This window comes from Camelus bactrianus, chromosome 15, assembly GCF_048773025.1.
Source record: "Camelus bactrianus isolate YW-2024 breed Bactrian camel chromosome 15, ASM4877302v1, whole genome shotgun sequence".
NCBI classification, from domain to species: Eukaryota; Metazoa; Chordata; class Mammalia; order Artiodactyla; family Camelidae; genus Camelus; species Camelus bactrianus.
The window spans coordinates 35,347,972-35,374,434 of record NC_133553.1 but is presented as its reverse complement, the minus strand read 5'-3'; the positions used below and the strand labels follow the sequence as shown (position 1 = coordinate 35,374,434).

The window sequence follows — 26,463 nt, the reverse complement described above, 5'->3', positions numbered from 1 at the left end:
ACTCCATATCGGATCCCTCCCTTTAGCTCTAACCCTTGTGCTCTGTTTCCTGTGCTTAGTCAAGCCGACTCTGCTCCCATGTTAAAGAATGCTGTCTATAGTCTGAAATACACATGATAGCTCACTCTCCAGCCTCTGTCTCCCAGGCTTGACCTTTAAAGGTATAATGCTCTTCCATTCATATAGAGATACAAAGTTTTAGTACAGAGAATAACATTTGTCTTGTTGGAGGCTTATGTGGACAACTGCAAGAACAAAAGATCATCACATCCCCTGTGGGGTCTGGCCAGCACCAAGAAGTTTGCAACAACCAGCCACCTCTCCTCCCCTTTTAGTATAAAAGAAGCCTGAATTCTAACTTGAGTAAGATGATTCTTGGTCTGCTGGCTTTCCAAATAAAGTCACTATTCTTTGCCTCAACACCAATAAATGTATTGGCCTGTTGTTTGGTGAGCAGTATGAGCTCAGACCTTCTTTAGCCTTTAATTCTGATTTTCTTTCCAAATACATCTTCAACCCAAACTACTACGAATGGGAAACTGACATGTGAGCTTCTTCCTGGACTCAGCTTAACAAGGGTACATATAGCTGGAAATCTCTAGAGGGGAGGAAGGAGTTGGCACACCTCTGTAACACAGATGCCGTGTCAATCCCCAAATATACAGAGCTGGCTGAGGAGCAGCAGAACTGATGTAAGGATTGAAAAAATTCCAGGTGGCACATAGATGCCAGCGGTGGGCAGTGAAGCTGGCAGCCACAGCAGGCCAGAGAATGGAGAAGTGGGTGGTTGGGAATTCAAAAGGAACTGTATCAACTGCTGTTTCTCAGATTTGACTCTGGGATAAGCACTCCTCCAGGGTTTGGGGGGTGTAGGTGCTAGTTACATATTCCGATTCCCAGGTCTTTCTCCAGACTTGCTGCTTTGTAACCTCCAGATGATGGCTTGGGTGTTTTTAACAAGCATGATTAGGAAACACTGGCACAGAGGAAAGTGTGTCTTAAATCACGGGATTTGGCCCATTAACCTAATCCGCTATTGGCCTTCTGCTGAAAATGTTTGCTTTGATTTTTGTCTAGTGAATTTCAGCCATGCTATGTTTGCAGACTCCTTGATAACATGTGGGGACCTTACTTGGTGGAAACACAGAACATCATAACACAACATGACCCTTTAAAGAGTCATGGAGGAGGACATCAAGTACCAATTCTTTTCTGGATATCGTGCCGGGCATTTTTACATGCATTGCCTCATTGATTTCCCCACAGCAACCTCAGGTAGGTAATATTCATTCCTTTTTCAGGGGAGAAAAATAAGCTCACATAGGTTAAGTAACTTCTCCCAACTTATGCATTTAAAAGGGGGCAGAGTTAAGATTTATTTGAGCACTCTTGGGTTGGGTTAACTCTTGGGTTAGGTTAACCCTAACCTTTCCTTGAGAAAAGAAAGATTACACTGCCCTTGAAAGCAGCAAGACACTTCATTTTGGGGAGAAAGAAACTGAAGCATGGAGGCATGAAGTGACTTGCTGCAAGTCACACGGAGGGTTATGGTAGATCCAGGATATGACTCCAGGACCCCTAGGTTCTGTTCTGGGGCCCTTTTTATGAAGCCACGCAGGTGTCTGACTGTGGTAGGAAACCACGATCCTGTGAGCCCCACTGAGGTCTCTGGCAGAGTTCATGCCAGCGAAGTGATCTCGGAGGAGGTCTGCACTGTGGACCGTGTTATGCACTTCTTGGCCAGACTCACTGACCAAACTCAAGCCTGCATCTCTCTGCCAAGATCTCAGAACTTTATATTATCTGTCTCTTGTTTGCTATTTCCCATACATGAGAACAAGTAAGAAAATTCCATCAGAGCAAATGTTTTAAGAGGCAGCTTTTTAAAATGAGCTTTTAAAAAAAATTTCCCTTGAAATAGAAGTCAGGTTTTTTGTTTCAATGGTTGCCTGTGAAAATGAACCTTGTACTCATTAATAAAGCAAAAGAGGAAGGTGGGGGCAGAGAATGTGGAGAGGTGGCCACAGATGACAAATGATGCAAAGGCTTGTGTTCTTTGACCTGGTAAACAAAAGCGACTCCCTCTGGGTCATGGTTTGTGCCCAGCAGCCTCAGGACACCAGGGCAGGGGCTGTGTAGCATGGACCTGCACATACCCCTCCCTGCTCCTCAGCCCAACTCCACAGCCTCTCTGTTCTGGGAATACACTCTGAGCTTTCCTCTTTCTACTTCTCTCATGAAGTCCCCTCTGCCAGGGCTGTGCTTTTTGATTTCCTCTCTGATCAATTCCCTTTCCTTCTCTAAATCCAAGTTCAAATTCTGTTGCCTTCAAAAACATTTTTTTCATCCTTCATGTGAAGATAACAGCTCTTCCAATACAGACCTTCCAGTGCTTGGCATCTTATACTGTGCCACTAAATGTTGCCCCATTTTGCATTGCCTTCAGTTTCTGTCTTAGCTGCAGGATCCCTAAGGGCAGGGAATCCTGTCTTTCTCATCTTGTTCTCCCCCAGTGCCTTGCACAGTGCCTTTGCAGGGCAACATCAACAATTAAGGCTCACCGTACAGAACCCCCACGACTGGATGTCCAAACAGGGGGCCAGCATTAAAAACACCAGGATGGCCTTCCAGCACCTAATTTCTGAGTGCCTTCTATCTGAAGAATCTTACAGTTACTCTCCTCACAGCCCTCAACTTCTTCCCTTCTTTCTATGGCTCTGCTTGGGGGAGAACACTTTCATCTAGGAGTCATTTTAGAGCACATGGCTGGGTGTTGGGACATAAAGAAATCTGTGTCTTTCTTGGTCAAGATCCATGTGGAAATTGGAAGAGTACCTCCTGTCCTCTGTTGGCTTCAGGCTGCTGGGACCTGGTTTTCACTGGGGTTAAAGGGTAACTGTGTATTTCTGCGCCTGAAGCTGGAGAACTGGCCCACTTGAAGAGGACGCAAAGATAACAGAAGGAAGCCCCAGGAAGAAGAGGAAGGGAGGGTCTCTGAGGGGAGGGCTAGCTGCTCCCCCAGCCCTCCTCCCCAGGATATCAGAAACTTTAAAGGAGTCCTCAGGCAGATGGTTGCAATGGGCTGTGAAGAAACTGAAAGGACTTCAAGAGAAGTTTGAGGGCAGACTACGATAAAGGAGCTGACACCAGAGTGGTTTTCAGAAAAGAGATGGTTTGGAGCAACTGAAACTGCAGGCTGGTAGTCAAAGATTTGCTAATTCTTAGAGTGGAAAGTGGTGGAGCCGCTGAGCTTGCCTTCAAAGGGAGTCACCGGGACCCAGGCAGAAAAGGCTTGACCTTCCAAGAGGCTGAGAGGACTCATGAGAACATTAAGGCTTTGGACTGAAGGGTGACAGAAATGCTGTATAAGGTTATAACCCTGAACTCTGAATTTACCTGCTTTCAAAGTGGGTTTTACACTCAGTAATTTCCTAACAAAGCTATCACTTTCAGACTGAACAAGCTGATTGCTAGAAGGAGCATGATGAAGGGAGAACTGAGGGAGGGAAACACCCTGCAACTCTCACTGATGCAGACAGAAAGTCATCCAAGGAAATGAAGTGACTTCAGGGCTTTCTGCATCTTGTCTGTGGGTGGGCAGCATCAGGGACAGATCCAGCTGTGTTGGAGTTGAGACAAGCTGGGACCTGTGATGCTTGACTGGAATGCTTGCACCTAGACAAAAGTCTTCTCGAGTAACACAATACAAAGAAGCTATGCGGGGCAAATTAGGAACAGTAAGACGGGAAAAGGCCCAAACCCAACTTCTGCTTCTGAGGTGCCTGCTGGGAGCAAAAGCAGGGCACTACGCACTGGGCACAGCCAAGGGGGTGGGTAGGCCACCTAAGCCACCCCTCCAGCCGGACCCACACATGCATCCCAACCCTCACCCCAGTTAGGGGTCCAGCTTGCCCCTCTCTGCCCCCGCCCCTCAAGAAGGAAGCAAGGGAACCTGTTATTTTCTCTTCCAGGAAAGCCTTGTCCAAATGCCTTGCCTGGCCTCCTACCAATTTTGCTGATTAAAGAGTCCAAGAACCTGGGTGGTAACAGAATGAGTTGTGCTCTTGAGGATTTGAACTGGAACTGTTACCCGCTCTCCTGACTTGGTCCCCAACAAGAGTCCTTCTGCCTGGTGTCGTTGGAACCAAGAGCATGGGACAGAGTTCAGTTCAGAAGCAAAAGAATTTTACCCTTTGATCAAAGGATAGAGGAGTGAGCTCCGCTCTAGAGATCACTGCGCTCGGCGTGACAGGCCGTGGGTGGGGCTCCCAGTCGCGAGGGGGCGGAGCGCGCGGCGCGAGGGTGGGCGCCGCTGCCCGGGCGCCAGGGCACAGCCTCGCTGCACACGGCCCGCCGCCGCCGCCGCCGCCACCGCCGCCATCTTGCCCCGCGCAGGCCTCGCGGCGCTCTGCACAGGCCGGCGAGCTGAGGGGTCCGCGCACCCATTTCTCACCGCGAGCTCTCCTCTCAGGTGCCTGCTGTGAGGCCTCTGCAGGTGGCACCCTGAGAGCCGGCGCAACTGGAGGAAGCACAAAGGAAAAGAAAAAAAAAAAAACCCAAACAACCAGGTTAGACTATTTTATTACCCAGCCTCTATTTTCATTTCCGCTGACAGAACTCTCTAGCTGTGTTGTACTCACTCCTCTCCTTTGTCCCATCTTTGTCTCTTTGGTTCCCCTGAGGTTGTCAGTCGCATTTGAAGATCAGTTTTAAGGTCTCTGTTAGAGCTTTTTCCATGGTTAGGTAGAAAGAAATACGCACTTTTTAGGTGGTTGGACCCTGCTTGTGCTTTTCTCCTCGAGCAGCCTCTGGGGGGCCCAGCGCTGGCCTCGGGCCCGGCGGTGCTCCCAGAGGGACCCCTCAGCTCAGCTTACAGTCACATTAGTCCTGTGCTCATCCACAGGCTTCCGGAAGAGGGAAAGAGGGAAGCACAGTTATCCCTGTGAGTGGGGAGCGGCAGCGAGAGGTAATGTGCGGGCGAGAGGCAGATGAGATTGTCCTGTTTACTGACCTGAGTGAGTATAAGTGTGCTTATGAAAAGTTAGCCCTAAAGCAAACTTTTGGAATTGAAGATATTTTTCTGTTAATTTTCATAATTAAATGGAAGGTGGTTTTCTCTACAGGAAATTTTAATCCTAAAATGGTACAAAGTGCTTTTTTTTTCTTAAAAAAAATCAGACACAAGAAGGGAAAAAAAAGTTTTTATAAGCTATCAGTATAATTGGAAGGCACAACATGTGCATTTGATGATGAATGGAACACGCTGGATTAGAAGCTGGGCACCAGCCCTAGTGCTCTCAGAGTGCCTTTCTTTGCGTCCTGGGGAATTAGTGAAAAGAACTAATTGGGCCTACATAATCTAAGCAAACTTAACTGACCAGATGGGCCAGTATAACTTGGAGCCCACTGTGGAGTTTACTCTTTTCTTCCTTTCTATCAGGGACGTGGAGTCAGTACGATTTCAGTATACAGGCCCTCTTCGCTTTACATGGTTCCAATAAGTACGAATTTCCATGAACATAATTTAGTTACATAAAAGCAGTCTCCCAACAACAGTTCAAATTTCAGTTACCACATATAGTAACTGAGAATTATGTAAAGTACCAGCTTTGCAGCAAACTTTTTAGTCTACATATCGTCATGTAAATAACAGATGCATGTCGTGATCACTGACCAGTCACATCCCTTCTTTCAGTCTGTCAGTGATTGGTCCCTGGGCACCTGTTACTCAGGTTATGCAGGGTCAGGAGAGCCTTCTGTAGTTGGGTTGCTTCCTTATTCCCAGTGATAAAATCATGTGACATTACACTTTTTAATTGAAAAAAAAAATTGAATGAAAATTGAAAGACAGAATTGCACAACAAAGATGAAAGTGCCAAAAAGAAACAAGAAGTGTTAACACTGAAAGTGAAATTTGAGTTGAATATGAATAGAATTGTAGAAGAAATAGCTGACTGGGAATGTTGACACGACCATTGTTCCAGAGACTTTAGATGAGTTCTGCCTTCACCAAGGCATAGAAAAAAATCTTACTTTGTATCATAAACATACAAGAAAGCAAGCACTATTTGAACTACGCTTGATAACATTTTTTTTTAACAAAGAAAGCACTCTAATTCTCAATGTTAAATTACAGTATACTAAATAAATATTACCTTTACTATGTTTCATTTCCTTATATGCTTAGAACTAAGAGTAAGAGAGTTTTTAATGTTTTGACAAAAATTTTAAGGCCTCTGGAACAACCGTAATTGTTCCATTGATTATTAAATCACTTTGCGTGGTTTCAACTTGCATGGTCATTTTTAAGGACCCATACTACTGTGCAAAGTGAGGACTGCTCATACACACACATACATATGGCTAGCTTTTATTTGCTTTTTTTAAAAAAATTTTTTGCGTTTGTGTTCATGAGAGATTGGCTTATAGGTCTTTACTGTTGTCATTGTAGTGACCTTATTAGGTTTTATAACTCACAAGCTGAAAAATGTTTCCACCTTTTCTATTTTCTGGAAGCAATTGTGTATTAGTATTATTTCTAAAATATTTGGAAGAATCTACCAGTGAAGTCATCTTGTCCTAGAGATTTCTTTGTGGGGAGGTTTCGAATTAACAGTTCAATTTGTTTAGGAGATAGCAGATTTTCTTTTTCTTGTTTCAGTTTTGATAACTTTTGCTTTTCAAGGAATTTTTCATGTCATCTAAAAATTAAAACTTATTGATATGAACTCATTTATAATATACTTTGATATTTGTAGGAACTCTAGCAGTATCTCCTTTAATAGTCATGATACTGGTAATTTGTGCCTTTTTTCCCATTGAGTGTTGCTAGAGGTCTGTGAATTTTATTACATTTTTTTTCCAAAAACATTTTGGCTTTTTTTGTTTTCCTTTGTAGGATTGTTTTCTATGTCATTAACGTCTAATCTTATCTTTAGAAATTCCTTTTATTCTTTTAGGTTTAATTTGCCCTTTTTTTCCTAATCTATAGAGTTTAATGCTTTAATAATTGATTTTCAGCTTTGCTTTTTAAGTAACATACACATTTAAGGTTTAGAGTCTTCTTTAAGCACTGCTTTAGCTGTGTTTTCAAGTTTTGATGTTACCATGTAGCCCAGAATAGTTTCTAATTTCATTTGTGTTTTCTGCTTTCACCATTGGGTCACTAGACATATTGCTACTTAACTTCCAAGCATTTGGAGAATTTCTGGTAGATATTTTCACATTGATTTATAGCATAATTTCACTATGGTTAGTGTGCTGAGTAATTTCTATCATTTCAGATTTGTTGAGGTTTGCTGTTATGGGTTGAATTGTGCCTCCCAAAAGGTGTCAGACTCCTAATCTTCAGTACCTGTGAATGTGACCTTATTTGGAAATAGGGTCTTAGCAGATTTCCAAGTTAAGATGAGGTCATTGTGTTGGGGGGCAGCCCTAATCCAATATGACTGTGTCCTTATGAAAAAGGGGAAACTGGGACACAGACACAGAAACATACCAGGAGAACACCATGGAAAGATGAAGGCAGAGGTTTGGGGTGATGCATCTACAAGCCAAGGAACACCAAAGATCGCCAGCAAAGCTAGGAGAGAGGAATGTAACAAATTTCTCCCTCACAGAGCACAGAAGGAATCAATCCTGCCGACACCTTGATCTCAGACTTTTAGCCTCCACAACTGACAGAATAAATTTCTGTTGTTTAAGCCACCCAGTTTGTGGTACTTTGTTATGGCAGCCCTAGCAAACGGATATTCTTGCTTCACAATTCGACAGGTGTTCAGTTTTGCCAGATGTTCCACATAAACTTGAAAAGATTGTTTTATGCCATTGTTGAGTGCAATATTCTGTATATCTATGTTATGTATATTAATGAGGTTAAATTTGTTAATTATGTTCTATGAGCCTTACTGATTTCTTGTATGTTTGTTCTGTCAGTTAGCAAGAGAGGTATGTTAAAGTCTCTGTGATTTTGGATCTGTCTGCTTCTGTTTTTGATTTTGTCAATTTTTGCTTCATATATTTTAAGCGATGTTACGGTATACATATGTTTAAGTTTGTTATACCTTCTGAGTGGATCTTTACCATATGAAATGTTCACTTTTCCTCTGGTAATATTTTTTGTCTTTCTGTATTCTTCATCTGATATTAGTCTAGTTACACAAACATTTTTGGGGTGAGTGTTTGCATAGTATATCTTTTTCTAACCTGCCGCTTTCAGTCTTTCTGTGACTCGGTAGTTAAAATATGTCTGTTATAGGTATAGGATTTTAAAAATCCAGTGTAGTGTCCTTCTGTATCTTGATTGGAGATTTAGTCAATTTACAGATAATGGAACTACAGATAAATCTGGGTTTGTGTCTATCATCTCACTGTTAGTTTTCTATTTGACTTACCTGTTTTTATGTTCTTCTTTATTTCCTTCTTGCATTCTTTTGGACTAATCAAATATTTTAAATTATTTTACCCTATCCTTTAAAAAATTAATTGGTTAATTATGTGTTATTTTACTATTATTTTAGTGGTTACCGTAGCGATTACAACATGCATCCTTGACTTATTACACTCTAACATAAATGATTATTTTTGCCATTTCTCAACAAAAATAGAGCCTTGGAATACTTAATTTGATTTAACACCTTCCTGTCTTTACATTGTTGTTATACACCTTATTTCTCTCTATATTTTAAACCTCACAAGTTCAAATCTTAGTAAAGAAGTGTTAGTTTTATGACATGCATCTTTCCTTAGCTTCACCTAGGCTGATATTGGAAAGCTCAATGGTAAGTTAATTCTTTTCAGTTCACACCTGAAAACTTACACTATCCACATACGTTTTAGACTGTTCACTTTAGCTCCAGAAATTCTAATTTGAGACTTAAAATTTCGCAGGGATGTAGGTTTCCTTCCTTGGTTTGGTACATCTCCATTGTTCTGAAAACTGGCATAAGAATTTTAAAGTGCTTACCAGAGTCAGCAGTTGCTGGAACAGAAATGCAATGTAAGCAGTCCAATGCTTTTTAGTACTTCTTTGCACTTCTTATTACTGGTCACCACAAAGGTTAGAGGGTTGGAAGTCCTCGGCCACCATTTTGTTCTTGGACCACTTAAACTTCTTGCCTTTCCTGAGGGTTGTTCTAAAGTTTCTGCCCATATCACAGAAGGGCCCATATCATTGAAGGATTTTTCTCTTCTGAAATCTAAAGAATTTCTCTAATATCCTAAAATTTGGGGGCTTTAGCCAGTTTATGAAAGTAGAGATTTTTCAAGAGCCGTGTCTATCCTGTTACAGTATTGTACATCTATTACAGTTTATTGACAGAGGGAATTGCCATTTATCAAGGCATAATTTCCAGCCTGTATTTTCCAGATGATCTAAAAATTTGGGAGCTGATATTTGTGCTTCATCAAAGTCTTCCCAAACATAGCTCTGTCATTCAGATAAACTAGTACCTTTAGATACTTTGTGTCACTGTCTTTTCTGTCATTAGTTGCCTGAATGTTATGAACCCACAAAATGCCTAAAGACTCAGTTCAAATTGGTACACCACAGGACAGATAAAATATATTTCCTGTTGCAGCCAAAGGAATTTGACTGTGTGTTCTCTTAAATCCAGGGTTAAAGGCACCTGATACTCCACTAGGCACCCTCGGCATTGAGAGATTCAGAGATCAGGATTCAGAGATCATGCCATTGACAAACGGTTCTCTGATGTCTCCTATTAAATCATTAATCTTGTTCAGGGAAATCTTAGACTACTCTCTAAATGACTTGGGGCCCATGGATGTTTCCGATGCTGTTCCCCACTCCTGGAGGGTGAAGACTTTTACTCCATGGCTAGAGCTGCCTCTCCAAGCACTTCTCCCACTCTTTTGGAGAATCTCCAAAATTAGACTTTAAACTTAGATTCTCCCACAGCATTCTCAGGTTGAGGGGGTTGGGGGTTGAGGTTTTTCTCCTTTCCTCTCTGACTGTTTTCCTTAGGCATTATTACATAAGTAGAGTTATTGTATAATTTATCATCAAAACCAATTTTGGGAGTAAAAAGAAGTCCTCTCAATCATTGCTCTAGGTCAGCAGATGTAAACTGGGACTTTATTAGCATTTGGCTTCCCCAGACACAAGGCACATGTCGGCGACATAGCTTAAGTAACCATTTCAAGTTTCTGTGCCAAAACCTGAAAGGGGCCAGACTTAGTCCTAATAAAACCCACTATTCCTGACATGCCTATTCAGTGAAGGCAGGCCCCAGTTCCTCCTTTATCCCTTAGCAACCGTAGATACTCCAAGTCTACCATAACCGACCTCAAATATGGGAAGAGTAAGCTTTGTTACCAAAACCACAGAAGTCCAATCCTGTTAATATGTATCAGATTTTAGAAAGATTTGAAAATTACAGTAACTTGGTTCTTATTGTTCAGAATCACAGAATATTGTCTATTATTTTGATTATGCATTTTATTGAGGTCCTATTTATCACTAGATAAAGAATTTTAAGAAGATGAGAAAAATCCTAAACAAAGCCATACCTGTTTACCAACCATTGGGAGTGACTACTACAGCGACTTCTTAATCTGGATGTTAGTAATTAAAGGGAAAGAATCAAGCACACAGTAGGGACTTATATCAGGATAACGACATTGTTTTGGTTTTTAAGCAAAAGCTCTTCTTTACTGAGGAATGCCTGCTAAAAACAAAAAGAATTGGGGAACTGGATAGCCACAAAGTGTCACTGCCAGACCCAGAGCTGGTCCCAAGAGGAAAAAAAATTTATAATGGAGGGATCTGGTAATCATCACCTTACCCCAGTCATCAAATCAACATCCCAGTGGTGGGGTAACCAGATACCAGGTGCTGTCTCCAGATTGGATGCAGGGTGACACACACAGCATCACTTTTGAAGTATTCTTGCTTAAAATGTTTAACCAGAGTCTACTTAAGCCTTAAGATCTAACTTCAGTTTATGAGAAATACAGAGGATACAGGAAAAAATTAAAACCACAAGGAAACAAATAGACATACCCAGAATGTGGCTGTTCTACAAGACAATTACTTTGGTCTCTTTGGTAAGAAGGGGAAAAATGGGAAGGTGTAGCTTCTCACTTAAAAGAGATTTCAGGGACACATTCACCAAATGTAGGGTATGGTACTCAATTGGACATTGGTTTGAATAAATCAGTTAAAAAAGGTATTTTTGGGGAAGGGATAGCTAGACAATTTGAATACAGACTAGGTATTAGGTAATATTAGAAGATTAGGATGAATTTTGTTAGGTATTGATATTAGAAGATTATGATGAATTTTGTTAGGTGTGAGAAATGCTATTGTGATTATGTAGAAACAGGTCCTTACTTTTCAAAGTGCATACTAAAATGAATAGATGAGAGATACTGTAATGTCTGTTATTTACTCTAAATACTTCAGCAGAAGAAAACTAAAAGAAGCCAATGTGTCAAAATATTAATGATTCTAAAATCTAGGTGATGGGTATATCAGTGTTGATACCGTTTTTTCTCCTCTTCTATACGTTTGAAAGTTTCAATGATAAAAAAATTTAAAACCTTTCTGTAGCTAAAGATGTCTGACAAATGAAATGTCTGGCTGCCTGACTATATTTCTGGTTTCCCTCTGAGATTAGTGGAAAGGGAACTGGAAGTTATTGGCTAGAGTGTTAAGATTGTTCCATCACTGGTGGTGTGCTTTGAGGCCCTTAATCACAAGGATAGAAAGTGGCCAGCAGGACAACTGGCCAGGACACAAATCACAGGGTGTGACTTTGTGTGTGAGGACTTCTTCCTCAGTTCCATCCTGCCCTGAGGCTTCGAGTTTTATCTTATTGGGGGTCAAACTGTCCTGGACAGTTCCTTAAGCTGTGGAGCAATCATTCAGATGGCTTTTCTGTGACCTTGTGGCCTCCCCTATGACCCATTAGGGACGTTCCACTGGGATCAATTATTTGTCTATTACCTCTGTCTCAGAATCATTTATCCACAAATACTTGTGCCTCTGGCCCAGTAAAAACTTGGGGCTAGGGAGAAAGCGTGAAGCTCCTCTCAGACCTAAATCCTTGTCTTTCCCTGAAAACACCAGATTTAGGGAAATGAGGACTTTGGTATTTAAATAGTTAACACTCTTAATTTTTAACCTCAGTGGATTAAATACAGATTCACTGTAGTATATACCTAAAAATTCTAGGTGATTATTCCACTTTAAGATGAAGATAATGAAGTCCAGAGAAAGTATGGAGTTTGCCTAACACCCTACAGTTTGTTAGTGGTAGAGCTGGAACTGAAACTCAGATCTCATCATTCTGAGTTCATATACTTTTCTTTTTTCTTTTGTTATTTAACTTATTTTTTATTTGATAAATTTGACAAGTTATATTTTGTACATTTAAGGTGTATAGTATGTTACTTTGGATACATTTATATATTGTAATATGATTGCCATTGAAGCAATATTTATCACATCATTATAGTACAATATTATTGTCTGTATTCACTATAATGTGCTATGGCCCATTTATTATTTGTCATAACTTTGTACCCTTAAACACCATCAGTCTTATCCACCACACCCTCATGCCCCAATGACCACCATTTTACTCTTTTTTTTTCCTACAAGTTTGACTTTTTTGGATCTACACATAAATATGTAACAGCATTTGTCTTTTTCTGTCTGACTTTATCTCACTTAGCATAGTGTGCTCAAGTCCATCTATGTTGTTACAGATGGTAGGATATTCTCCTTTCTCATGGCTGAATAATATTGTATTTTGTGTGTGTGTGTGTGTGTGTGTGTGTATCACATCTTTTTCATCCATTCATCCATTGATGGGCATTTGGGTTGTATGCATATTCTTGGCTATTGTGAATAATGCTATCATAAACATGGGTGTGCATATATCTTGTCAAAATGTTAAGTTAATTTCCTTTGGGTATATACCCAGAAGTGGAGTTGCTGGGTTGTATGGTAGATCTGTTTTCAATTTTTTGAGGAATCTCCATATTGTTTTCCATAGTGGTTGAATTAGTTTACATTCCCATTAACATTGTATAAGGGTTCCCTTTTTTTTTTTTTTTTTTTAACCACATCCGCTCCAGAACTTCTTGTCACTTGTCTTGTGGCTGATAGCCATTTTAGTAGGTGTGAGGTGACACCACATTGTGGTTTTGACTTGCATTTCTGTGATGATTAGTGATGTTAAGCATCTTCTCTTGTGCCTGTTGGCCATTTTGATGTCCTCTTTGGAGGAATGTCTAATTCTTCTGCTCACTGTTTAGTCAGATTATTTTTTGTTATTAAGTTGTGTTCTTTATATATTTTGGATATTAACACTTTATCCAGTACATGATTTGCAAAGATTTTCTCTCATTCTGTAGGCTGCTGTTTAATTTTGTTAAATTGTTTCTTTTTCTCTGCAGAAGCTTTTGAGTTCCATTTGTTGACTTTTGTTTTTGTTGTTAATGCTTTTAGCATTATATCCAAAAAGTCCTTGCCAGGACCAATATCAGTGAACGTCCCTTTGTTTTCTTCTAGGAGTCTTATGGTATTAGGATTTATGTTTAAGTCTTTGATCCATTTTGTAACTCTTAAACTTACCATACTTCCTACTCAGTTGCTACAAATTCCTTGCCTCCATCCAGATCCTTCCTTGGTGCTACAAGAAAAGTTTTAGTTGTTTCTGCCTGTGCAACCTCAATAAATATTTAAAGGACAAGATTGTGCTTTACTTGGAAAGTTGGAGTTGTTATAGCACTAAAAAGTAACACAGGGCGGCTTATACAAAAGGGCAAATGAGCAGTGAGTACTGATATGAGAGAATACTCTTGGAAAAAGATGAGGCTGGTTGAACCTTCAGGTACTGGGACCCTCAAACTGTAGTCAGCCTTCCAATGCAAGAAACAGGTTTTGTCTGTGTTTTCAGAGAGCACAAGATTGTCCAGGCCCAGTTCACCCAAGTGACATTCACAAGAGATTTCTGTGTAAACCTGAATGACAGTTTTTTATTTTCAGAGGAGGACATGCTTGTCCAGAGGCCCAAATATTTGTGTCTGTATTGAGGGCATGTTCTCCCCAAGGCACAGAGAATCAAAAACATCACAAGCATTTTGCTTGGTGAATTTTGAATCAGAGCAAAGGATGCTGGGAAGACTGGGAGGAAAGATTACCTTAATGTGACTTAGGCATCAACCCATCTAGTTCACTGTCTGCAGTGTATCTCCTTTGGACCAGGTGGGACTAATATTTGTCAGTGCTTGCTCTTTAGTGTCTTTTGTTCACATATCTTAATAGGATCAATTAGGTAGCAGGTTTTCTTCCCCCTTAAGTTTATTCATACCTTGATTTGATTCCTAAGTCATTCTTCCCTGCTTTGATCAAGCAGTGATCATTCTCCTTTAGGTAAAGATGTCCTTCATTTCATGAGACTTTTCCTAGTTCAACTTCTAGATAGTAACTTAGTTGAAAGTCCCAGGACACTCCACTCTAGCTACCAGCCAGGAACCAAGCAAATGGGAGGAGCTCTAGGCCGGTGATCCCCAGACGGAGAACCCAACTGGAGCTAAAACTGTGAGGAAGTTTTCCCTGGTAGAAGTCACTTAGGAAGCTCTACTTAAGGCTGTAATGGCTTTGTCAATCATTTGTCCATAGCTGTTGCCTGTACCTCTATCTCTGGAGGACCATTTTAAATAGGACTCTTGTGTCACTCATCCTGACAGAATTATCTTCTGTTTAGGAGACAATGTGGAGTAAAACTATCCATAAAAGGCACATAGAATGACATGCACGCTTGTTGGGATGGCTATGCCACAGGTAGGCTTCTAGGGTTATTACTTCTCCCTTCCAGACAGCAAACTTGAGGTACATGGATGTGAGATGAGGTGAGATGGTGTGAGGAGATAATACCTAAATATAATGTCATAAATCAGTGGAATAATTGACACTAGAATTTAGAAACATATGCTAGCATGTTTTCAGCTCCAAATTACATTACAGAAGCTGGAAATAGGTCAGAATTTCTAATGGTTAGTTTATGGTCAGGAAAACCAAGTTGAGAGCCAAAGGAAGACCTATGTGAACTCAACTAAATAAACAGCTGGGGAAGAGGGAAAACACCTTGACTGTGGCTCTGTGGTGGGTCCCCCACGTCTTTCCCATTCCAGTGCCCATTGTCATAGTCCACCCGGCCTCTCAGGGGCTGTGCTGAAGACTCCGTTGGCCTGACCGCCTCTCAAGCAGGTACAATGAGATGCTAAACAGTGTTTGAAATACAACTTTAGCTTGTGGCATTTACAGATGCTCTCCCTGACTTGTATCTCCACCAGTCTACTGGTTTCAATTAGAAATCTTGTTTCCAAAAAGAAAGACTTGTACAGTGAAACCAACTGCCTTTGTGCTTTTGAACATACGTTGCCCCTGGGTCCAAGCCAGGCTCTGTCTTTGGAGATGGTAGGAGAGTTGAGTTACTTTCCAGGTAAGAACCATCTGACCTCAAGCCGTTCTGTATCAGATTCTGCTTGAGGTTTGAACTCGCCCTGGAACCACAAGATCTGATTAACTTCCAAGGTGGGAGGTTTAAGGAAAGGTTTATTGAAGAAACAAGGAGGCCCACTGTTGAGGTCCAAAATGGTCTCGGGCTTTTGTTGAAGAAGCCATAGAGACCCCGCCTGATGGTAAAGCTCATCCAGATTCCCAGTGTCTAACATGGTCCTGTGGCAGCGAGCCCAGAGCTTGAATTCGGTTCTGGAACAGAGGTTCTAGCCACTCATTTGCAGGACTGTGCAGGTCCATGGCAACGTTTTCACCTGGTGGCCCTGCAATACCAGTGTCAGGTCTTCAACTGCTCTTTATAGAATGAAAAATACTCTTTTATTCTGTAATTGTGTTTTTCTACTTTTTTGATGTCAAAATATTATTTTTTGTATGAAATTGTTATAATGATAAATGTTAGTTTTAAAATATTGTATTCAATCAGCCAAGTAAAAGTAAAAGGTTGGCAATTCTTGGGTCCCAATTTGAAAAAATTAAATGTAGTCTGTGAAATTTCAAAGTGTAGGAACCACTGTTGTTGGTGTTCCAAGGAAAAATAGGTTTCCCAGAGGCATGGGACTGGGTGGGAGTGTTTTTTTAGAAGATGTATGTTTAAAGCTCCTTGCTTCTAGATTCATTCACGTCCTACTCCCCATATGCACTGTTCCTTTTTACACTTTATCTGCCCTTAGATTGACCCAGTTTCCTCCTTGTGTGAACCTGCTTCTCCAAGAACACAGTGAACTTGGCCCAGCAGAGCTGTGGTCTGTGTCCACCTTCATAGCTTATGTCCTTTGATGTTTGCACTTCTGCCTGACTAATGGCCTGTCCATTCTCCTTCAAGACATAGAAGGGATGTCTTCTGTTCTTCCTAATGATATTTTTGGCCAAGTATTAAGGAAAGGATCATGTTAATATATGAAGTGTCCCATGGAACAGATTCTAATTTGGTGATACGATTCAACAGTGCTGTGCAGCCCTCAGATATCTTCCAGAAGGATCTAATCTACTATCATGTCTAAAAAATCCTAAGTCATTTTTCAAGAGTTTTCCAGAAAAAATATAGTTGAGGCTTGATATCACCAGAGAATGGTGGCACACTGGCATAGTTTAATAGAGCTGAACAGCCCACTGTCGTAAAAATAATTCATTTGATCATCATTTTCTTATCTCATCAAGAATTTCATAGGATCTTGAGGAAATGGGATAGGGGCAGGTAGTTATGATGTAGGAATGAGATGGAATATGCATTAGAGTGTTCCTTTCTAGCTAGCTTGAGTTTCCATTCTGGGTAGAGGAGGTTGCTGAAAAAAATCATGATGTGTATGTGAGTGTCTGTGTGTGTGTGTGTGTGTGTGTGTGTGTGTGTGTCCAAGCACAAGGAGGTAATGATGATTTATGAATAAAAAGACAGGAGCTAAAATATTATGTATTCCCAAATGTATGTATCAAAGGCATTAGCCACAAAAATCTTCCTGCTTCACAATTATGTCCAGGTCTGGCTTTTAGGGTATAGAGCAGATCTACCCATAACATCTGTGGAGCTGAGTAACAGTCAGATTGAAGCCCTAATTCCATATGTCTAAATATTTAAAAGTTATAAGTTAAGCCAATGAACCATTAAATAAAGCATGTTCTATCTTTCTAACTTGACAAATATTCAGTTGATCCTCATTATTTGTGGATTTTGTATTTTCAAATTTGCCTCCTTATTAAAATTTATTCATAACCCCCAAATCAGTACTTGCAACCCTGTCATGGTCATTCACAAACGTGCGCAGAGTGGTGAAAAATTTGAGTTGCTCAATGTGCATGTACCCTACTGAGGTAAAACAAGGTAATACTGCCTTTTTTTTAATTGAGATATAATTGATATAAATAGTTTATTTGTATGAAACAGTTTCAGCTGTACAACACAAGGATTCGTTGTATTTGTATGTATTGTGAAATGGTCACCGCAATAAGTCTAGTTAATACTAGTTATAATTTTTTTTCTTAAGGTGAGAGCTTTTAAGATCTACTCTCCTAGCAAATATACAATACCGTATTATTAACTATATTCACCATGCTGTACATTACATTCTCAGGAATTATTTATAACTGGAAGTTTGTACCTTTTGACTCCTTTACCCATTTTGCCAGTCCCCCACCCCCAGCATCTGGCAGCCACCAGACTGTTCGCTGTATCCATGAAGTCTTTCTTTCTTTCTTTTTCTTCCTTCCTCCCTTCCTCCCTCCCTTTCTCTTTCTTTCTTTCTTCTTTTCCTTCCTTCCTTCCTTCCTTCCTTCCTTCCTTGATTCCACATGTAGGTGAGATTATATGGTATTTATCTTTCTCTGTCTGACTTAGTTCACTTAGCATAATGCTATCAAGGTCCATACATGTTATTGCAAGATTCTCTTCTTTTTTATGGCTAAATAATATTCTATTGTATATGTATTCCACATTTTCTTTATCCATTCATCCATCAGTGGATGCTTAGGTTATTCCCATTTATTGGCTATTGTAAATAATGATGCAGTGAACAAGGGGGTGCAGATATATTTTCAAGTTAGTGTTTTTAGTTTTCTCCAGATAAATACCCAGAAGAAGAATTGCTGGAACATATGGTAGATCTATTTTTGATTTTTCAAGGAACCTTCATACTGTTTTACATAGTGACTGTATAATTTACATTCCTAGCAATAGTGCACAAGGGTTCTCTTTTTTCTGCGTTTATCCAACACTTAATACTTCTTGTCTTTCTATAATAACTGTTCTAACTGGTGTGAGGTGATATTTCATTATGGTTTTAATTTGCATTTTCTTGGTGGGTACTGATGTTGATAATCTTTTCATATTATCTATTGACCATCTTTATGTCTTCTTGGAAAATGTCTTTTCAGATCCTCTGCCCATTTTTTTTTTTTTTTTGCTCTAAAGTTGAATGAGTTCTTCATATATTTCAGATATTAACCACTTGTCAGATAGATGACTTTCACATATTTCCTCTCACTTGATTGGTTACCTTTTCATTTTAATGATGGTTTTCCTTGCTGTGCAGAAGTTTTTAGTTTGATATAGTTCAACTTGTTTATTTTTGCTTGTTATCTTTGTTTTTGGCGTCAAACCCAAAAAGTCGTCACCAAGACCACTGTTAAGGAGCTTACTGGCTATATTTCATTCCAGGAGTTTTATGTTTTCATGCCTTACATTCAGGTCTTTAATTTATTTTGAGTTAGTTTTTGTGTATGGTGTGAGAGAGTGGTCCAGTTTCATTCTTTTGCATGTGGCTGTCCAGTTTTCCCAACATCATTTGTTGAAGAAACTGTCCTTTCCCCCACTGTATATTCTTTACTTCTTTGCATAAATTATATTGACCATATGCATAGGTTTACTTCTGGGCTTTCTATTCTGCTCCATTGATCTATGTGTCTGTTTTTTATGATAATACCATACTCTTTTAAATGCTATAGCTTTGTAATAAAGTTTGAAATCAGGAAGTGTAATGCCTCAAGTTTTGTTCTTTTATCTCAAGGTTTCCTTGGTCATGTGGAGTCTTTTATAGGTCCATACAAATTTCAGGATTGTTTTTCTATTTCTGTGAAAAATGCTATTGGAATTTCAATAGGTATAGCATTGAATCTGTATATTGTGTTGACTTAAAATAAATAGACTGCCAGCTTTTTCTCCAGAAAAAAAAAAAGTTTAGTCAGAATCAGTGGAGAATTGCAATTCAGGATCTGCAACCATGGTGCGCCATGTGCAAGTTCCCACAGAGGAAAGAAAGGAGCACTCTTTTATAGAGAAGAAAGGAAGTTGGGAGGGCTACCATAAACAAAAAATCCATGGCTTTTCATTTGCTGAATTGTTGACAGGAAATAAGTGGAGCCTTTCTACTTCCTGTTGAGCTCTGCTGTCATCCAAGGGTATGAGAGGTCCCACTTCTGGTCCTCTGACTCTATTTAATTGAAGAGTCTATTTATTGGTTTTTTTTTTCCACAATTGCTGTGGTTAATATGGCCATTTTAATGATACCAATTCTTCCAAACTATGAACATGGAATATCTTTCCATTTATTTGTGTCTTACTCAGTTTCCTTCATCAGTGTTTTATAGTTTTCAGTGTGCAGATCTTTCACCTCTTTGGTCAGATTTATTCCAAGGTATTTTATTCTTTTGGATGCAATTGTAAATTGGATATTCTTAAATTTTTCTTTCTGATAGTTTGTTAGTAGTGTATAGAAATGCAGCAGATTTCTGTATATTGATTTTGTATTCTGAAACTTTACTTAATTTATTTATTAGCTCTAACAGGTTTTTTTTTTTGGTAGAATCTTTATTGTTTTGTGTATATAAGATCATGTCATCTGTGAACAGAGACCATTTTATCTTTTCCTTTCCTTTTTGGATGCCTTTTATTTCTTTTTATTTCCTGATTGCTGTGGCTAGGACTTCCAGTACTTATGTTGAATAAAAGTGGCAGGAGTGAGCATCCTTATCTTGTTCCTGATCTTGGAAGAAAAGCTTTTAGTTTTTCACCACTGAGTATGATGTTATCTGTGAGCTTGCAATATATAGCCTTTATTATGTTGTGTTACATTCCTTCTATATCCACTTGTTGAAAGTTTTTATCATAAATGGATGTTGAATCTTGTTCAGTGCTTTTTCAACATCTATTGAGATGATAATATGATATTATCTTTTATTTTATTAATATGGTGTATCACATTGATTTGTGGATGTTGAACCATCCTTGCATCGTTGGAATAAATCCCACTTGATCATGATGTATGATCCTTTTAATGTATTGTTGAATTTGGTTTGCTGGTTTTTTTTGAGGATTTTTGCATCTATGTTAATCAGGGATATTGACCTGTAATTTTCTTTTCTTGTGACAGTGTTATTGGGTTTTGGTATCAAAGTAAAGCTGGCCTTGTAAAATGAGTTTGGGAGTGTTTCCTCCTCTTCTATTTTTTGGTAAGAGTTGGGAAAGAGTTGGCGTTAAATCGTCTTTAAATGTTTGATAGAATTCACCAGTGAAGGCACCTGGCCTTTGTTTGTTGGGAGGTTTTTGATTATTGATTCAATCTCCTTGTTAGTAATTGGTCTGTTCAGATTTTCTGTTTCTCATGATTCAGCCTTGGTAGGTTGTATGTTTCATGGAATTTATCCATTTCTTCTAGGTTGACAAATTTGTTAGTGTATAATTATTCATAATAGTCTTAATGTGTGACATCAATAGCATAAAATGTAGAGGGAAGAGAATTAAAAGTGTAGAGTTTTTCTATGTTTGTATCTTTGAAGGTAAACTGTTATCAGTTTAAAATAGATTATTACATCTATAAGATATTTATGTAAGCCTCATGGTGAACACAAGGGAAAAAACCTATCACTGGTATGCAAAAGATAGAGAAAGAAATTAAGGTAAACCATTACAAAAATAAATCACAAAGACAGCAAGAGAGGAAGGAAAAAGAACTACAAAAAATAAAAAAACAACAAAATCACAATAGCAAGTCCTTATCTATCAATAATTATTTTTTAAATTTAAAAAATTGAATTATAGTTGATTTACAATATGTTAGTTTCTAGTGTACAGCAAAGTGGTTCCTATATATGTGTGCGTGTGTATGTGTAGATCTATTCTTTTAGGAAGATTCTTTTCTATTATTGTTTATTACAAGATATTGAATATAGTTTCCTGTGTTGTACAGTAAATCCTTGCTGTTCATCTACTTTATATATAGTGGTGTATATCTGTTAATCCCATTCTCCTAATTTATCCCTCCCCTCTCTTTTCCCCTTTTGGTAACCGTAAGCTTGTTTCCTATGTCTGTGAGTCTGTTTCTGTTCTAAGTTCATTTGTGTCATTTTTTAGATTCCACATATAAGTGATATCATATGATATTTGTCTTTGACTTCATTTAGTTTGACAGTCTCTAGGTCCATCCATGTTAGTGCAATCAATAATTACTTTATAAGTAAGTGGACTAAATTTTATAATCAAAAGATACAAAGTGACTGAGTGGATTAAAATAACCAAGATCTAACATTATGCTCCCTACAAGAGACTCATTTTAGCTCTAAGGACTCACATACATTGAAAGTGAAGGGATAAAAAAATATTGCAAGCGTATGCTAACCCAAAGAGAACAGAGGTAGCTATAATTATATCAGATGAAGTAGACTTCAAGTCAATTTGAGACAAAGAAAATTGTTACATAATAATGTGTCAATTCATAAAGAGGATATAAAAATTATAAATATATATGCACCCAACATAGGAGCAACTAAACATACAAAGCAAATTTTAACAGGCCTGAAAGGAGATACAGACAGAACTATAATAATAGTAAGGGGCTTCAGTACTCCACTTTCAACAGTGGAGATAGGTCATCAGGCAGAAAATTAATAAGGAACAGTGGACCTGAATAACACTATAGACCAATTGGACCTAACAGACTTTTACAGACTATTCCATCCAAATAGCATCAGAAACATTAATCTTCTTAAGCACACATGGAACATTATGGAGGATAAATCATATATTGGGTTACAGAACAAACCTTAAGAAATTAAAGATTGAACTATCTACTATCTTTTTTGACCACAATTTCTCAAAGAACTGAGAAAAAGAAGAACAAAGTAAGCCCAAAGTTAGCAGAAGGGAGAAAATAATAAAGATTAGAGCTGAAGTAAATGAAATAGAGTCTAGAATGACAATAGAAAAAAATCAAAGAAATTAAGAGCTGGCTTTTAAAAAAGATAAACAACAACCAAAAATACTTTGGCTAGACTAACCAAGGAAAAACCCCAGAAGACTCAAATAAACACAACTATAAATCAAAAAGGAGATACTAAAGCTGATATGACAGAAATACAAAGGTATTAAGAGACTACTATAAGCAATTATATGCCAACAAATTGGATAATCTAGAAGAAATGAATACATTTCTAAAAACTACAACCTACTAAGATTGAATCATGAAGAAGTAGAAAATCTGAATAGATTAATTAATTACCTAACAAAGACAACTAATTACCTAATTAATGATGAATCTCACATCTTGAAGGTGATTTTTTTCATGTAAATGAAATTCTGAGGCTTTTGAATATAAATGCAAGAGTTTGGCATCTGCCTTTTAATTGTATGTGTTTTCAGGCAGGATTATTGGAACAATATAGCTGATTTATGAGCCATGATAAAGTGAAAACTCATGTGTATGATATTAAAAATTATTACAAAGTATTCTAATTATAATTAATTAGATTTCCTTAGAATAAGAATGATGAAGGAGGTAAAGTTGAAACCTAAACTTCAAGTGCTAATAAGAGATTTTAGCAGGTGTAGTGGAAGGAAACTAATGAAGTTGGTAATATTTAAATGGATGCAAGATGGGATCCTCTTATGCAGGAATATATGTATGTATGTGTGTAGTCATGTGTGTATGTTCTGTGTGCACATGAATTCTGTATGTTACTCATACACACACACATACACATCTTAATGAATTGTGCATTTTCTTCTTCATTCAGCATCTATTTTATCTCAGATGCTAGATGAATGGTGGTAATACAAAATTAAAAAAACTAGTGTTTATTGAAAGTTTGTATTTTTAAAGCACTATGTTGAGAGCTTTAGAGTATCTCATTAAATTCTCCAAAGAACACTTAGGGGAAGATACTTGTAAGGAACATCTGTAACTTTTTAAAGGATAGCATAAAAATACATTTTTATTTTTCTTTGCCATCCATGAATAAAAATGATTGTTATGCTTGTAGTTTTAGCTCCTGACATAAATTGAACTAGAAAGAGTCAAATTTACATCTATCAGAAAAATAACAAAAGGATAACTTTTTTAACAGACAGCCTTGTCTTCAAAACTTGTGATGTGCAGCTTGAGGTATTCTTCTATGTATTAATAGAAAAAAAGGGTAATGACAAAATTAGAGTATAGTGCCGGCTATAGCTGCCACTTAAAAGTTATACCTGTTTCTGACTTTGTGATGTTTGTAGACATGCCACTTTTATCTTTAGAAAAGAATATTTTGCTTAAGAGTAAATACAGTACTACTAGCAACCTTGGGAAAAATTAATAATCCTGCCTTAGGTATAGATGTGGAAATAGTATTTCTGAATATTATTTTTTAAACCATTTTAGAGAAAGATGGAGACATCACAGTCCTTTGTTTTTAATACTTTAGTATGTATTTCGTGGTAACTAGCACATTTGGCTGTTACAACTACAGCTTCATGTTTGTATATTTACATTTTTATTTCTTTTGGTAAACATCAAGGAGTGGAGTTGCTGGATCATAGAACAAATTTATGTTTAACTCTGTAAGACAGTGTCTATATTTTGGCCAACATTTAGTGGTGCCAATATTTTTATTTTCAGCCATTCTGGTTGCTATGTAATGATATTTCATAATGGCTTTAATTTGAATTTATCTAATGACTAATGATATTGAGAACTTTTTCATGTGGTTATGTGCTATTTGTTTATCTTCTTTTGTGAAGTGCCTGCTCAAGTATTTTGCCCATATTTTAGTTGGCTTGTCTTTTTATTTTTTTCATTTTGTCTTTTTATTATTGAGCCGCATAACATATATTCTAGGTATGAGTACTGATCCAAAAGTACTTGGTCAGAAAGGTAAAAAAAGATTATCTCCTATGTTTTCTGCTGTAAGTTTTATAACTTTAGGTTTTACATTTAGCTCTATTTTGGGTTATTTTTATAAATGGTATGCTTTATGGGCCAAGCCCATATTTTTGGTATATGAATATCCAGTTTTCTCAGCACCGCTTGTTGAACAGTTTTTCCTTTCTCAATTGAATTGCCTTTGAACTTTTGTCTAACTCAACTGACCATATTTATGGATCTATTTCTGGATTGTGTTATATTTAACTGTATTTCTTACCTTTCACCAATACCGCATTATCTTGATCACTATTGTTTTTTAGTATGTCTTGAAATCAGCTCATATAAGTCTTCCAGCTTTGTTCTTTTTCCCCAAATTATTTTGGCTGTTTTAGTTCTTTTGCTTTTCCATATAAGTTTAGAATAAACTTGACATTACTGCTGAAATTCCTCCTATAATTTTGATTGTGAGTACATTGAATCTATGGATTAAGTGGGAGAGAATAGACATTTTAGCAATGTTGAATCTTCCAAAGAATTCTTTTATTTTTCAGGAGTGAGTGTTGAATTTTATTCAAAGCTTTTTCTGTATTCATTGAGATGAACACATAGCTTTTCTGTTTACACTGTTACTTTAATCTGTGAATTACATTAATTGGTTTTCAAATGTAGAACCCACCTCCTGTCTTGGGAAAAACACTACTTTTTCTTGATGTATAATGACCTTTATAGAAAATATATTGTCATATTCAATTTGCTAGTATATTATTCATCTGTGTTCACAAGGAATATTGGTCTGATTTTCTTTCTTATAATGTCTTTGCCTCTGGTTTTGGTATTAGGGAAATGTTAACTTAATAAAATTAATTTGAACATGTTCTCTCCTCTTCTATTTTCAAGAAGAGTTTGCATATAACTGGTATTGTTTCTTCCTTAAATGTTTGGCCAATAAAGACATCAGGGCCTGGAGGTTTCTTTGTGAGAATATTTTTTATTGCAAATTAGATTTCTTTAATAGAGAAAGGAATTATTTAGGTTATCAGTTTTTTAAACTGAGCTTTGGTAGTTTATGCCTTTCAAGGAACTCACTCATTTTATCTAAGTTGTTGAATTTATGAGCATATAGTCATTCAAAATATTCTCTTATTATCTTTTTAATATCTGTAGAATCTGTGTGTTGCCTCTTTCATTCCTGATATTGGGAATTTGTGTCCTCTTTCCCTCTCTCTCTCAGTCTCTCAATCATTTGAGCTAGAAGTTTATAATATTAAAAAAATCTTATCAGAGAATCAAGGTTTACTTTCATTGATTTTTCTGTATTGCTTTTGTGTTTTCAATTTATTTCATTCACTCTTATTTTTTATTATTTTTTCCTTCTGTATTTTGGGGCTGTTTAATTTGCTCTTCATTCTCTAATTTCTTACAGATGGAAATTTAAATTATTATAAAATCTTCTATTTTCTAAGATAAGCATTTTAATACTACACAATTTCCTCTAAATAATGTTTTACTGCATCTACACATTTTGATGTGTTTATTTTAATTTTCATTTAATTAAAATATTTTGTATTTTGTCTTATGATTTCTTCTTTGATCTATGAGTTTTTAGAATTGTGTTGTTTAATTTTGAACTGGAACTTTTCAATACCTTTCTATTATTGATTTTAATTTAACTAATTTTGTCAGAAAACACACTATGTATGATCTCAGTTCTTTGAATTTTCTTGAGATTTGGTATAAGGCCCAGAAGGTGTTCTGTTTTATTGACTGAAAAAAATGAGTATTCATTTCTTACTAGTGGAGTGTTCTATAAATGTCAATTAGGTCAAGTTGATTGGCAGTGCTTAGTCTTCCGTATCATAACTGAGTTTCTGTTACATTATTCTACTGATTATTAAGAGAGGAATGTTGAATTATCAGACTATAATTGTGGTTTTGTCTCTTTTTTCCTTTCAGTTTCAGTTTTTGCTTCATGTATTTTGAAGTGCTGTTGTTAGGTGAGTATACATTTTGGATTATTAAATCTTTGTGGAATTAACTTTTTATCATTATGTTATACTCCTCTGTATTAGGAGTAATATTGTTTGTTATGTTGTCTACTTTGATATCAGTATAGTCAATCCAGCTTTCTTTTGATTAATGTTTACATGGTACATCTTTTTCATCCTTTAATTTTTAACCTATTTGTACTTTTAAAATTTGAAGTAGATTTCTTGTAGACAGCATATAGTTGGGACTTGCTTTTATTCACTCTGCAATCTCAAATTTAGACCATTTACATTAAATATAATCACATCAATAGTTGATATG

General features: G+C 37.4%; 1 protein-coding gene across 11 annotated transcripts in view; it reads left to right on the top strand.

Moving 5' to 3' along the window:
- Nucleotides 1–1,059: 1,059 nt before the first annotated feature.
- Nucleotides 1,060–26,463, top strand: part of SRD5A2 (steroid 5 alpha-reductase 2) — an 87,238-nt gene continuing 61,834 nt past the window's right edge. For 2 of the 11 annotated variants that reach the window (XM_074378679.1, XM_074378680.1), the window contains exons 1-3: nt 1,060–1,275; nt 4,472–4,568; nt 26,110–26,150. In XM_074378679.1, coding sequence (XP_074234780.1) covers nt 1,182–1,275; nt 4,472–4,568; nt 26,110–26,150 — 232 coding nt within the window. In that variant the 5' untranslated portion in view covers nt 1,060–1,181. Of the gene's footprint in view, nt 1,276–4,471; nt 4,569–4,903; nt 5,016–26,109; nt 26,151–26,463 lie in introns of those variants that run through there. The other 9 variants (XM_074378686.1, XM_074378687.1, XM_074378678.1 and 6 more) reach the window with 8 other exon arrangements.